Source organism: Diachasmimorpha longicaudata, chromosome 2 (genome assembly GCF_034640455.1).
Source record: "Diachasmimorpha longicaudata isolate KC_UGA_2023 chromosome 2, iyDiaLong2, whole genome shotgun sequence".
NCBI lineage: Eukaryota > Metazoa > Arthropoda > Insecta > Hymenoptera > Braconidae > Diachasmimorpha > Diachasmimorpha longicaudata.
In genome coordinates this window covers 8,044,584-8,058,848 of record NC_087226.1, presented here as the reverse complement: position 1 = coordinate 8,058,848, position 14,265 = coordinate 8,044,584, and the positions used below count along the sequence as shown (strand labels likewise).

The window sequence follows — 14,265 nt, the reverse complement described above, 5'->3', positions numbered from 1 at the left end:
TTCATGAATAATATCTAATGCTCAGTGGATTACAACGAGAATAATTGCACGGACTTGATGAATTAATCGCGATTTACTGTTAAGAAAATTATGGAGTGAATCAAATTTTTTCGTTTGAAAAGCGATAGTGATCTCTGCGTCACCACGATATCATTGTTTATCACCCCAAAAAGCCCCCGCGTGCGCCGGAAATCGAGATTTCGAAAAAAAAAATCGACGATATCTGGGTTTTTGTGATAGCTTATCATGGGTTAATCAGTCGATCGATCGAGAACGCAGAAAGTATCAGCATTCAATTTCTCGGTCATATTGACTGAAGAGAGTGAATCGCCGGTACAAGTAGCCTTATTTGTTTAATTTCGAAAAGAGAAAATGAGCAATTACCCCGTGTTTGGATGAGAGAGAACGATCCAGACCCGAAAGGACGAGAATAACGTGTCAGCGGTCATTCCCTCGTCATTTTCATGTCCAATTAAGATGATTATCATTTTATGGCATTCGGCAAGTTGACAGGAATATTTTTTTTCGCACCGTAGAAATGCCCGAAGAGATCGAATTAGAGCAGAAAAAACAACTCAGATGTTCCATTTTAATCGGCACAACATCATTAAGTGGAAGGATAATTGAGTAAAAATTGTGCGAATGAAATGTCGTTCGTTCATAAAAATTGATAAATAATGGCATTGTGAGAGGAATGCAGGTAACTAAATGGAAATTATTTTCAGAGCTGCTAGGGACGGAGCTCTCGAGATACTGAAAGAGACGACTAAAAAGGATGCCAATACTCGAGATGACGGTGGAATGACCCCGACACTGTGGGCAGCCTTCGAAGGCCATGTGGATGCACTGAGACTGCTTGTCGCCAGGGGGTTTGTATTTTATTCGAATTGTTTAAACGAAAATGTTGAGAAATCTGTAGGGAAAAGGGTAAAACAATGCGCAAATGAATATTCTACCGAACACTCATTCAGATATTTTCACCTGGAATATCTGGAAGGAAAAGGATGCATTCAGTAACAAAGTGATAAGAGGAGATAATATGGATATTTGAACATACCCAAGTCAAGGGGGGCCATTTTGCAATTTTCTGAACTCTACCATTAGTATCATAAACGTAAATCTTATTTTCAACGAATGTTCAGGGAATAATAATTGGGGGGGAGGTTATTGATGTGGCAGTGAATGGATATTGACACGTAAAACTGTTGAAGCCATTAAAATTATACTCTACTGCAATTGTTGTTTTATGAACTAACGGGAAAATAAATAATAAATAGACGTTAAGTAACAGACGTGAAAATTTGATGACAATTGTTGACGAGAGTATTCCGACCTTGACGATACTTGCCAATTCTATTTTTAATCTACTAAATCGTCTGGAAACTTATCAGTGAAGCTGTCAACAAATGATAAATTCATTTGCTACTGAGAATAATGGAGCACAATTGTTTATCAACTCATATTTCTCAAGGAACAAAAAATCCCTGGAGTGTCTCAAGGATTTGGTGAAGACACTTGAACATCTCGTGATAAATATCAGGAAGGCCTGCAGGATTGTCACTTTAATGAGGAAAAGCCAACTAAAGTAGAAAGAAAAAGTCAAAACTTGGGTGCATTAGCTGCACGGTTCTACCGTCCAACTCCCTCATCCGTGATGACGCTGTCCCCGATGAGGTTCCGGGGCGTTCTTTTGTTGTCATCGAAAAATATAATATCCGTGGTTTTCACTCATTCAGCGAATGTCGACGCGAAACCATGAATGTTTGGTGTGTAGACTGGCTAAATTGTTATTCGGGCCAGCTGACACTGCAGTTTAAACCGCAGTATGAATTTCCCCTTTCATTGTCATCCCGGGTTTTTTCCATTGACAAAACGATCTCTTTTAACGGAATTTTCCGGTAAAATGAGGTCCTGTCAGTGGTGTTTCGGTGATCTACACCTGATGGCATTGAGTAAATCTGAAAGATTGACGATATTTTCCAGGCTGACTCTATTATAATTTTCAGTTGGCTCATCGATTCATCAATTACGTATTACACTTCCTACTCCGAACGTCGAAATACTCTAAGTATTGTTTACGCATCTAATTCCTCCAGCTGATTACGATGCTGACATCATCAATTTCGATTATTTCTCCATCCCCGCATAGAACAAATGTAGAATTCACTGGTGTCACGCGTCGTCGAGCCCTCGGCTAAAGCATCTAATCTGGGTGGTCAGTGACAATGACACAATTGCCTCAGGAAGTAACAATGACAATTTCTTTCGGGGATAATTGACATGGCGGTTGGCACGCATTCATGCACAAAGGGGCCTTCGTTAGAAAATCTCAGTTTTAGTTGATGGATTCCTAATCGCAAATTGTCTTTCATTCTTTCAGTTCTACACAGGGAGAAGAAATTCTTTCGGAAGTATTTATTTTTAGTCTAATAGACGGTAAAACTAATTAATTATTAAAATTTTCATATTTCAAAGTCTATTTCATATCTAGAACTGTCGGGAAACGCTTTTAAAATCAGAACAAGTTTGAGAAAGTCTTCTATCCGAAGAAGATTTATTGAGAAATAATGATCATTGGGAATTAAGACGCTCCATTGTCCGTAGCCTATGAATAATAGATATTAACAGCCTATGAATAATAATCTTACTGCAAGTTTTGCGAGCACTTGCGACTATTGGTAAACAATAATTTTTAAAAATAAGTAAAATAAAAAATTTAACGGAGAATAAAATTGAATGAAAAAGTAAAATTTATATCGAAATTTCAATTGATTTCTATAATTGCGATTGGAGACTCGATATGATATTATCGACCACCAGAATCACCCAAACTCGTTCTCCCACTTCACATTCAAAAAAATTGTAGCATGAAACATCCGGACTAACTGACAATTTCCGAACCCCCGGGGCATTGAGACAGGTACCAATATCGATCGCATAAAACGACAGGTGGCCCCCGCAGACCGGATGTGGAGACCAGCCCCCACAACAAGGCGAAAAAATCGAATAAACCAAACGTCCATGTGTTTTCCCTCCCATTCACTACATCCACAGCATGTGCAAGCGTATAGGAAATTAGCACCTCCCACCCCTTCCTAATTGACGGGAAATGTCACGTGGGTGGGGGGCGCAAAAATTTTAAAAGACAATCGAGCGTGCACGAAACAAAAACCGGAGCGCATGTAACGAAACGGAACGTACCGGAATGGGAAGTGATGGTGTTGGAGTACACCTCTGAGGACTCTTCCTCTCCCTTTACTCCTTAACCCTCATGGTATGATGTTCACTCGGTTAAAATGCATGTTATGAATCGGAGGCCAGAACGAATGAGTGTTATCCAACGCTTTCTATAATCTGCACATCACTAACTTTTTTTTCATACGCGGGAAAATGCAGTTTACTTTACCTGTAACAAAGGAAAAATTACATTTTTCGCGAGATGTCCGTATTTAGAGCGAAGTAGAATTGTCTCATTCGTTTGTGTTCTGTGTTGGAAAAATAATAATTGTGGAATTTAAGAATTTTTTATTGTAGGAAAGAGTATTCGTCTTTCTACAATAAAACAATAATGCACAGACACTGTATTGGATAAATTCTGTATTTCTTTAGAATGATAGTGCAACCGGTCTCCAACATTTCTGATGATTGCGAGAGTTTCGTCATGACACATTTAACAATTAAAAAAATATAAATTTTGTGCACCCGAACTTGTTCGAAATTTATTTTGTCATTGATTGTTCAGCCTTTGGAGAAGTTTGAAAAGAAAAGTGAGGGGCACATGACAGTACCAATAATTTATTTACTGGGACGATAATATTGACTATCTCCATTGACCTGATTAATTGCTGTAGCTAATTTTTTCAGAGGGGATCCAGACAAAACCGATTACTTCGGAAACACGGCTCTGCATTTATCAGCGGCACGAGGTCATGAGTTCTGCGTTAAATTTTTAGTGAAATTCGGGTGTAACATATGGGCACTGGACATCGACAGACATTCTGCACGAGAATTAGCAGCGATAAATGGACGAGAGAATATTCTCCAATTTTTGGACATTGCTCAAGCTGAACAGGAGGCGACAAACAGGAAGAAGAGCAAGCTGATGAGGGAGAAAGCGGAGAAGGATGCTGAGAAACGGTAACGATTCCAATAATATCTTATCGTTTTATTTCCCTGAGTCATCGTAGTACTTGATTTCGTTCGGTTCCATCGAACAATTCTACAGTCTATTGCAATATCATCAAAATAATTAATTTGCAGACTGAAGGAGTACGTGAAGAGACAGAAAATGGCGGATATCAGGGCGGAGAAGGAGCAGAAGAAGCTGCTAAAGGATAGGGCGAAAATGGACATCGAGACCATTAATGAAAATAATATTCTTCCCCATAGACCTAGTATTTTAACATTCAAGGGCAGAGTGAAACCATCACAAACCTTCAGTGATATCGTGGGAACAATTTCCACAAATACAGCCGCTAGGAGACGAGGCAGCAGTGCTGTCGGAAGAAAAGTTCAAGCTCGGAAGGCTGTTGATGATTTCAGAGTTGTGGAGGTAAACTATTTATCGATAAATCATCAATTGACCCCATACCTAAGTCTGAAAATATTTTAGTCAGCAGTAGATTTAATTTGCAAAGAAACTCCAGTAGAATTGATCTACTTGTCAAGATTTTTCTCTAAAATTTTCTCGCGTTTGGTCTGTCAATTTCTCATTCTCTCATCCTCCCAATCCCACGAAATCCAGTGAAATATAAATGAAATAAATTTCTAGATTGAGAATGATGGGAAGAGATCGGTGAGAAGTCTAACTGGGCTTCGAAGAGACTCAGAAGTGATGTACGTAGGGACTTACGAGACGCAGGCTCAACAGATGGGCAAGAGGGGTCGAATATCGGATGTGTGGGGGACTCTCAGTAAAGCTCAGAGTACTCCAGATCTTCTTGGTGATAGGGATTACGATGAGGAGGGAGAGGATGAAAATGGATCTTTGAAGAACGTTGTTGAGGAGGCAGTGCTCCTTCAAGAGCCGGCCAGTATATTCAACAGGCCCGGGTTCGGCTCTGTGGCATTTAGAAGATCGGTAAAAATGTAGAACTAATAATGTTCCAGATTGGCTTCACGGCTAGTAATATATGTCAAAACGAATCAGCCAAAAAAAATTAATGCATTAAAATTTTTAGATTACAGCAACATTAGACACTCTGCCGATTACCCAGATCGATTCGAAAATAAAATTACATTCAAAGGGATACTCCAATGGTACTGATGTATTCATTAATGGACGGCGCGGTAGTGTTAATGGACATCATAATGAAGAAATAAGTATTGGGAGTGCTGGAAGTCTCGCGAGGAGACAGAGCATGTGGGACGATGATAGATTATCAGGTGAATTTATGCACTTCGTATCCGCATTTTTCTATGTAAATAAGTTGAAAAGATCCAAAATAATGATCTCAGCGATTGCATCACTGAAATCAGACTTGAAAATCTCGAGAGTTTGTAAAAATGTTCTTCCCGTAATTAGAAGATTTGTCTTTTAATAAAAAAAATCAGTTTCTTCGTCACAGAATTACATTTTGAGAAAATCCAACGAAATTTGATGATCGTGGAATTCGTAAAATATTCTGCAAGAATTAAAAACGACTCATCAAATTCAGACGTCAGAAGGTGCCGAAATATGTGAATAGTTATTGATGATTGATGTTCTGGGTCGGAAAAAAGGCTTTTGAAGGGCTGAGCAGTGAAGGGAATGACTTGAAAATCGTTGAATAACAGTAAAAAAAATTGTCCTCCAGCAGGAGAAGATACTGATGAGACTGATGAAGAATGGAGTCCCTTACAAAGATTCCTAGTAGCTAACAACTTGACGTCCATTCAATCCAGCCTGGAGGCAGAGCAAATCGACTTGGAAGCCCTGATGCTCCTCACAGACGCTGACATCGCAGCTCTGAAACTGCCCCTGGGTCCAAAAAGAAAGCTCACAAACGCCATTGCCAACAGAAAAACCGCCCTCGGTGGCTCTGAGAATATCATAAAGGACAGCAGACTGTGAATAGTCAAAAGGTGCAAATACCCTTCAACATGTACATTGAGATGAACAGATTAAACACTACAATGCAAATAAAATTCATTGTTTTATCTTTTTTTCGTTCTTTATGTTCTTACAGAAATTTTACAAAGTGATTTTACAAATTATCTCACACAATCCTTCAGGACAATCCGATGTCGACACTCTTCACCGTTTCGTTCTCTCAATTCTTCTTTAAGTTGTATTTTTCATTAGTACTTTTCTTTCTTCGTTTATTGTAGCGAAAAAATATATATACTTTCTTCTAGGCGATAGAGAAGAACAAAAATAATCAGCACCATCGTGGCTTCATTCATTTTTTTTTCGTATCAATCCAACATTTGGCTTAAAAAGTAAAACTTGTGCGAAAATAATTCCTGGAAAAAATAGCGAATGGGATAGAGACTTCTAATGTTTTCGGAAAAAACAAAGCACTAGAACTCAGCCAGCTGAAAAGTCTATGTTTTCCTGTACAATGTATTTGTATAAAAAAAATTGTCAAGAATGAAAAAAAAACCTGGAGAAACTCATGTACAAATTTCAATTCAATGAATTGTATGGAAAGATGAAGTTTGGCCAGTTTCTTCAATCATACAATTTTCCATTAAGAACTTTGAATAAAATTGCGCAATTTGTCAATGGGCATGACCAAAAAATAAAAAAAATTCTGTCGTATTCGCTAGTTTTTTTCCCTGAAAATTTTCATGTGTAAGTAGTTGGATTGGAGAGACAAATCAAGATGTACCACGTATGAAAATTCTTTAAAGACGGAAAAGGATGACTGCTCGAAGATTTGATGTACATTCTACTTGAATAATTTTCTATTAAAAAATTTTCCGCAGAAAGTGTCTACATCCTTCGAAAAAATATTTCACATGGTTTTCCACAGAAATTAGTACGAGAAAGATCTTTAAAAAAAATTCACACATAATAATTTAAAGTACAGGAAAAATCACTCGAATTCGTTGGAATATTTTCAATATTCAAACGTAATCGAAAGATTACACTTCCTTTTTGTGAATGTAGAGACGAATTTGGTTGTATACCCGTAGGAAAACGAGTCCCACATGCTTTATTGCACGTGCAAGCTCGCGGACAGAGAGACAAATTCAATTTGAATCTAAAAAAAACTCACTATATTTTTTTCTAATAAAAAAATCGCCAACAAAGTCTTTAAAAATACACAGTATCCATCCTTTCTCATCATTCCTCACTGGAAAATTTTTCCTAAATACTCCATTTGCCAATTATTTCTCGTGTAATTACAGGGAGAATTAAAACAACTAATTCAACAATTCAGTTTTTTGTATTCAAATGAATTTGCTCATCAGTGTGCCAACATTGAAGAATAAAAATTTCTGAGATGATTAAACAAATTTTCATACAATTTTCATCTTCGATGAATCCACTATGTGGTTTCGAGTACTCAAATAATTTTTCATTTCTGAAAATATAATATAAAGGATATTAATTTCCTGGAGAAAGGTTCAGTTGAAAGAGCTTTTTACACCGTCAATATCTTATAACCCGACGATATAATTTGGATAAATCAAGACTTATCTTCTAGTCTGAAAAAATACCATTAAAATAAAAATAAAAATAAAAATCACTGAGTTTCATTCTGACAGTCTCAAGATATTGACGATGAAAAAAGATTTTCTTGAATACTCTATCTTGAATACTTTCTCTCGCGCCACTGACATGAAATGTTCGACTAAAAACAATTATTATAAATAATCTATTCATAATCCACCGAGTAATTCACTGTCAGAAAATTTTGACTGAAATCTCACGTACAATGCTTGGAAATCTTTGTCACATCAGAGTTTCACCGGAATTTCCTTGAATTTTACGATTAAAAAAATATAATTTTCTGGAAGAATTCATAAAAAATAAAATTTAGGTTTAATTATCCATCGTATTTTCAGCAAGACCTGAAATTTCGTAATTACACTCTAACGCGAATTAAAGTTTACTCTTCAAAAAATCTCTCATCACTTGGCCATGAGATTTCAGTTTTTTTCCAACAGTATTTCATCCACTTCATTGTAATTAAAAAAAACAAAACAAAACGTACTGAGTGATTGTTAGAATCATAAACGAGAAATGAATGTTCTCGCAATTTTTCCCAGTAAACATCAGAAAACGTGTTTCTCCCTTTTCATTATAAATATATTACGATTAAAGCTATCAAATAGTAGTCAATGAATTACCATTAATTATGTACGATCTATCATTTAATAGTATACCATAATAGCCTAATTAGTTACTTGAATCGTTAACTAACTTCACAATGAATTGTCATTGTTAATTTTCATGTATCTCAGTTTACTTTTCATTTCGAAAATTATTTGATTAGTAAGCACTATATTTACAATCGAATAACAACACTCACATTTTCTCGGAAAAGTGTACTTTTTTTTCAATTTTTCAATGATTTTTCTCACTTTTTTCCGTTTTTAGGGGATACTTAATGGGTCTCAGCCGATGAAATAACTCAAATGCAGGGGATACTTGAAGTGACACGAACATATTAACGAAGGATTCTTAAATTCCAAGTATCGCCTGCGTTTCCATTATGTATCAATTTACTTTCAAACCCCGGTGGGAAAAAATTATAATAAAAAATACACAAAAACAAGAGTCCAGGCAAAATACGAACTGCGTCAGTCAGCCTGGAATTTTCAATTAACTAATTCACAGTTTATCTCATTTCTTATCGATCTTGAGACCCAAACAATAAGCAAAATGAGGCACAGTGCGTTTTGCAATTTTAATGTACAATAATAATTCAATCTTGAATCATTACAATAATCACTCGTGAATATGCATTTTCGTGAAAACTTCCCGAGATTGTTTTATGGGGAAACCGTCATGGGTTCTTAATATCTCAGGCCATAAGAGTACGATCCATAATATTTGTATAAAAGCGAAGAATTAGAGAAAACAAATGATTGATTGTTCATTGGCCCAGATGATAAAAACGTTAACAATGTCCAGTGCAAATTTTAAAAAAAGTGACGAATAATAATTACAAATTACTTTTGTTCCTTTGACTAATCATTTCGACGTTTTTCCTCCCTTTTTCTTATAAGCATTAGACTGCATTTACTAGTTCCTAATAATAAATAATTCGTTGACTTAAATAAATGAAAGCACTTGAAATTGTAATTAATTGTTCAGAAAAATGTCCGCAGCTTTCAAAAGGAGGACACAGGACTCATAACTTCATCATTTATGCTATAATTCTTCGATCTTATACATATGCATTAATCTTGAACATATGAAATAACTTATGCCAATAGTCCACGACTTTTCAAACTCAAAGCAGTCAACGTAAAATAGTAATTCAATGTTGAACTATTATAATCACCAATCGTGAATTATTTAGTCATAAAATTCACGAGATTCTTTTCAATTTCGTACTTACACATGTACATAAACATATAGGGGACGTGGAATATCTGTTTGAGACAAGTGTTGATTTAGTTTATTTATACATTTTTAAAAACTGAATTGTTGAGTCTCCGACATTCAACAGCCCCTAGTATGTGCCTGTAGATATGTATAAATATCATTACGAGATTAACTTTACACACATCCAGGGTTTACATATGTATGCGTTTAATAGCGATTGATGTGTCACTGTTCAATGAAAAAATCCTGATTCAAATGACCTCACACATTGCCCTCTCGATATCCCTTACGAAATTAAATGGCAACTGACTTCTTGATACAATTTTATGGTATTTTTTTTGTTTTATTACAGATTTATATAATTTTAATTAGTTACACGCTAAAAGAATCAGGCAGAAGTTGTTGGCGAGATTCTCCTCGTGATGTGTAATAATTTTGTTTTGGATAATCGTGGATTCACTCCATTAAATCCATTAAATACCAGAATCACGAGAAGACAGGTCGCAGGACGACTTCTTTTGTATATTTTTTTTCTCGATTTTCCCTCTACTTTGTGAAAACAATGACACGATTCGTTACATGAAACGCGAACGCTTGTGCGTGGGGGAGCCCATATCGACGTCGTGCGAGGCTGGTCTTTTATGGTGTCGTGCAAATTCACTACTTATGAATGCTGATAATTCAGACTGTCTTCCTGAACGTCGAGACATTGGTGTACCTGAACAGGTTTATGGATAATTAATTTATAGGGAGGACTGAGTATACTCATCTCATATCATAATGATTGCCTTACCCTTCAAAGGTCTTCTAAATAATTCCAAATTCCGAAATTTTTGAGGTATTTTTTAAATGATTTGGATCATAACTCTGGTAGGTTTGGGATTCGACTGAACATATATTTGTGGAAATGTGTAGAAGAACGAACTCTTCAAACATTTGGAAAATTGTTTGCATATATGTTTTAAATAACAGATATCCACAAAGAAAGAAGTTTTTAAAAAATCATTTGCACAGTTTCTCTAATTAGGATGCTGCATTGATTAATTTATGTTACTCTCAACGCTCTAGTTTTTTCCGAATATTCTCAAAATAATGTAACAAAATTTGTTGATAGTCCGCAATTCTACAATTCATAGATTCAAAAAATACTTACTGGATAAGGCAATGGCTTCTCTGAAAGTATGTAACTCTGAATCTGGATCGGCTGGTGGTGGTGTTGGCGATACCACCATGCTTGGTGCTGGGCCCTGAGAGGGTGGTGAGCCGCAGACCATCATACGAGGTTTTGGTGAGCTCCTGAATGAGCAAGAATTAAAATTAAACATCAATTCACCCCATTCGCATTATCCCCGAAACACATCCCATCGCCACTTACTAATGAAAATAATGAAATTACAGGATAAGTTTCTTACCTGTGTGTGTGAGGCCTTGGCGGTGGTGGTTGTCCAGCCAGATATGCCAACAGATCCTCCCGCCGTATCATACGCCTCTTCTTACGTGCCCAGTTCATGATTTCTTTGCTCTTCTTTTGCCTCCCCATTTCCAATCCCAATTCGCCGCACCTCCGCATGCCATCCAACGAATCTTTCATTAAAAAAAAAAAAATTAAAAAATGCACCAGCCTCAAAATAATTTTGTCTGACCAAACCTGTTGCATACACCAAAAAAAAATGAAGTCATTGAGACAATTCATCATCAATCCAGAAGGAATTATTCCAAACCGAATGATGATAAACCGTCTGACAAAATAACGTGCACTACGATGAACAATAAATCAACTGATATTTACCGGTCGCCGCTGATAAGAATGATAATGAACCATGCATCGTCATTTCAGAGAGACAAACTATTCGCCACTCCAATCAAACAAAAAAGTTCTGATTCGTTTTAAACTGAAACACCGCGAATTATCGATACAAATAAAATAAATCGACGAGAGCGAATCAGCTGATGCCAGCCACATTCTCATGTTATTTTTATCCGTTCGAACAATGGAGACTATGCCTCCATCATCTGCGTCTCAAAATTATCCTCATTCCTGCGACCATCTTTTCAGATGAGAAAGAGGATTAAATTCTCGGGGAACTCATTTCTAGAGTCGTTCTTATCAAAGAAATTGAATGAAAAAGTCAGTATGGCTGTAACGTGACGTGTGCGCGAGAAATAAACAGAGGAATTGCTCGGATCACGGAAACAGCTCAACGAATAGACCCCTCGAGTGAAGATGAAAGTGAGATCAGCAGCGAAAGGGGAATGAGAATACACTGATAATAATTCATGTATTATTAGTGTTTCGTCAGCTTGAATAAATGAAGCAGTTTAATGTCAACGTATGAGTCCATTAGCCAGATAAGTTGAGGTAAATGCACTAATTATTGACGTGGAGTTCATGTGTTTACAGAATTTCAACTTAATTGATAAGGAACTTCCGAGGAGTTCCTTATCAAACGTCTTTTTCAGAAATTGAGAAAAAGGCGAACAGAATTTATTTAGTGAACATTAATAGAGAAAATAACGTAAATTAATGCTTCTGACTATTGAAAAAATTGTGTAGTTGATGGGAATAATATTAGCGGTTTTCACGATGAATATTAAATTATAATGCAAATAATGAAGAAACAACGATTAATGGTGGGGTATTGATCATAGATAATTTATGAGTAATGAGTAATAAATACAGAAAAAAGTCGTGGATTATTAATCTTGAAATAGTTAATGATTTACGCTTGTCGACATGGGAATTAATAGCGCATACAAATATTAAAGTACCAATCACCAACTGCTGCTAATTATCAATAAATTATGATGGGTCGCTAACGAATATAAAAGGAGAAGATTTATGTTCCAATGTCAGAATAGAATATAAAGTGAACATTCCCCATAGATGACATATGAGTGATCTGTCAACAATTTTCAAAGAAAGTATCTCATTCTACACGAATAATTAAATTTTGATGAAACAAAAAATTATTCACACAAACCATGAACGGTTCAATCAACACATCAGAAAGACTTACATCACAATAGTCATTAATTCGCAACTAGTGAAATAATAATTAAATTCACATTCAAAAAATAGACTATCAATCGGGAACTCGTATTTCATTATTAATAAACAAACACGTTCGAATAATGCACATAGAAAATAAAAATTCCATATCAACATTTCTCCAAGGACAAATGTCAGAATTGACGATATTATTCTATAGATGACACATGTATGATAACCCATAAGCTCCTACTGATTCACCAATAACCAATTTTCAGTAAAATCGGTTATTAGTTCACACAGCTGATTCATTTTTAATGAAATGGAAAACTTTCAAAAAGCATTTAAAAAGCTTAATTGTCAGAATACAAAAAGTGCATTATATCATCAGGCGATAAAAATTATCTGACGAATGTGACTTTTTAATGCAAACCTAAGGCGAGACATAATGACGTAAAAAAATCGTCATTACTCTGGAAATGATGATGAATTTCATATAAAAATGATAATGTATCGCCCATCACCTGCTATTAATTATCATTAAACAATCGTAATTTAGTAACGAATATAAAAGGAAAAGGAAAACAGTCATGTTCACTATTTCCCCAGGGACAAATGCCTCAGTTGACACATCAATAATGAAGTGAGCAAACAATTTCCATCAAGAGCCTAGTGCCAAAAAAACTAATTAAGATATCCCATTGAAAAAACATCCATGGCACCCCACGAGGGATTCAATTGCGACAAAATAATAAATAAGTACATACCTTTGTAGAGAGAAGTGACAGTCCCAGCGGCTGTTTGAAATGGTAACCAGAGGGATGCTCCCTGTGTGCGATCTGAAACCCAAAAAATAAAATTAACACAAAAACTCGCAATAAATAAATTCCGAACATTCCGTCCCCTCTAAACCTCCCAATGCCCCACGATTTAATCAGCAAAATGTACGAGACCCCAATCCCATGATGAAAAAAGAAAAGGGAGCCCGGCTCATGGCCTTAAGGACGAGGACGAAGGTGGGGTCAGTTGTGGAATGAAACAGAGCCAAAAAAAAATATCATTTCTTTCTTATTCCTTGCCTTTGTAGAGCTGTGCAATGGCTGAAGCCGTTGTCTGGAAACCCGTCCATATCTGTTGAGAATAAATTTCCTTTTCATTGTGCAACTGACTCTCATAATCGGGCTCGGATTCAACCGCCTCGACACACTGCTGCTCCCAATTGCTGTACCACAAATCCATTATCGGATCTTCATCGCTTCTGTCGTGATCACTCATTGCACTATTTTTTCAAAATCTAAAAACGCACTCCAACACCACTTTTTTTTTCTTCTCTTCCGTTCAGAATTTTCTCAACTCTCTTGGCAACACCCACACGTTATTCACGATCGATTGGGAATGGGTGATGGGGGCGATGGCAATGTGATCGGGGACTGTTCACCGGTGCTTATTCCAGGGGATTTTATTCACTAGGCACAACTGTCCCACGAGAAAACAAAACTTCAATCCTACACGACGAAGGTCAGGTTGCGGCCATTACGACCAATTCCCGTTTGTCTCACACTGTTTTACGCCACGAACTATGCACATGGAAACATCTGGGGATTTGGTTAATGATTGAAGCACATTTGGGTGACGGGGGCTTAATACATCTGCAGAGGGCTGGAATTATATCACTATTGTTTATTTTTTCAGGGGGAATTACACTTTTGGGTTGAGAACTTTGGAGTTTGTGGCGCACAGCCTCCCACCTGAATGCGTTTTTTCTCGTTTTCGTCGGGGACACGAGTTTAAC

At 36.4% G+C, this 14,265-nt stretch overlaps 3 protein-coding genes across 5 annotated transcripts in view; 1 reads left to right on the top strand and 2 right to left on the bottom strand.

The window, feature by feature from the left end:
* The window catches only part of LOC135172925 (uncharacterized), a 17,574-nt gene extending 14,174 nt beyond the window's left edge, over positions 1-3,400 (bottom strand). Inside the window, exon 1 of the mRNA XM_064139441.1 lies at positions 3,202-3,400. The gene's annotated coding sequence lies outside the window, so the exon portion shown is untranslated. The remainder of the gene's footprint in view (positions 1-3,201) is intronic.
* Positions 1-6,126, top strand: part of LOC135172916 (pre-mRNA splicing regulator USH1G) — a 6,426-nt gene extending 300 nt beyond the window's left edge. Inside the window, exons 1-7 of one of the 3 annotated variants that reach the window (XM_064139431.1) lie at positions 316-636; positions 726-869; positions 3,865-4,137; positions 4,261-4,552; positions 4,772-5,080; positions 5,181-5,385; positions 5,796-6,126. In XM_064139431.1, the coding sequence (XP_063995501.1) occupies positions 802-869; positions 3,865-4,137; positions 4,261-4,552; positions 4,772-5,080; positions 5,181-5,385; positions 5,796-6,052 (1,404 nt within the window). In that variant the 5' untranslated portion in view covers positions 316-636; positions 726-801 and the 3' untranslated portion in view covers positions 6,053-6,126. Of the gene's footprint in view, positions 1-315; positions 637-725; positions 870-3,864; positions 4,138-4,260; positions 4,553-4,771; positions 5,081-5,180; positions 5,386-5,795 lie in introns of those variants that run through there. The other 2 variants (XM_064139430.1, XM_064139428.1) reach the window with 2 other exon arrangements.
* Positions 6,118-14,265, bottom strand: LOC135172921 (HUWE1-associated protein modifying stress responses). Its single transcript, XM_064139437.1, has 5 exons — positions 13,553-14,265; positions 13,241-13,312; positions 10,897-11,068; positions 10,638-10,780; positions 6,118-10,202 (listed from the first exon to the last, which is right to left on the bottom strand). The coding sequence occupies exons 1-5, from the start codon at positions 13,746-13,748 to the stop codon at positions 10,060-10,062; spliced, it is 726 nt and encodes a 241-aa protein (XP_063995507.1). The 5' UTR covers positions 13,749-14,265; the 3' UTR covers positions 6,118-10,059.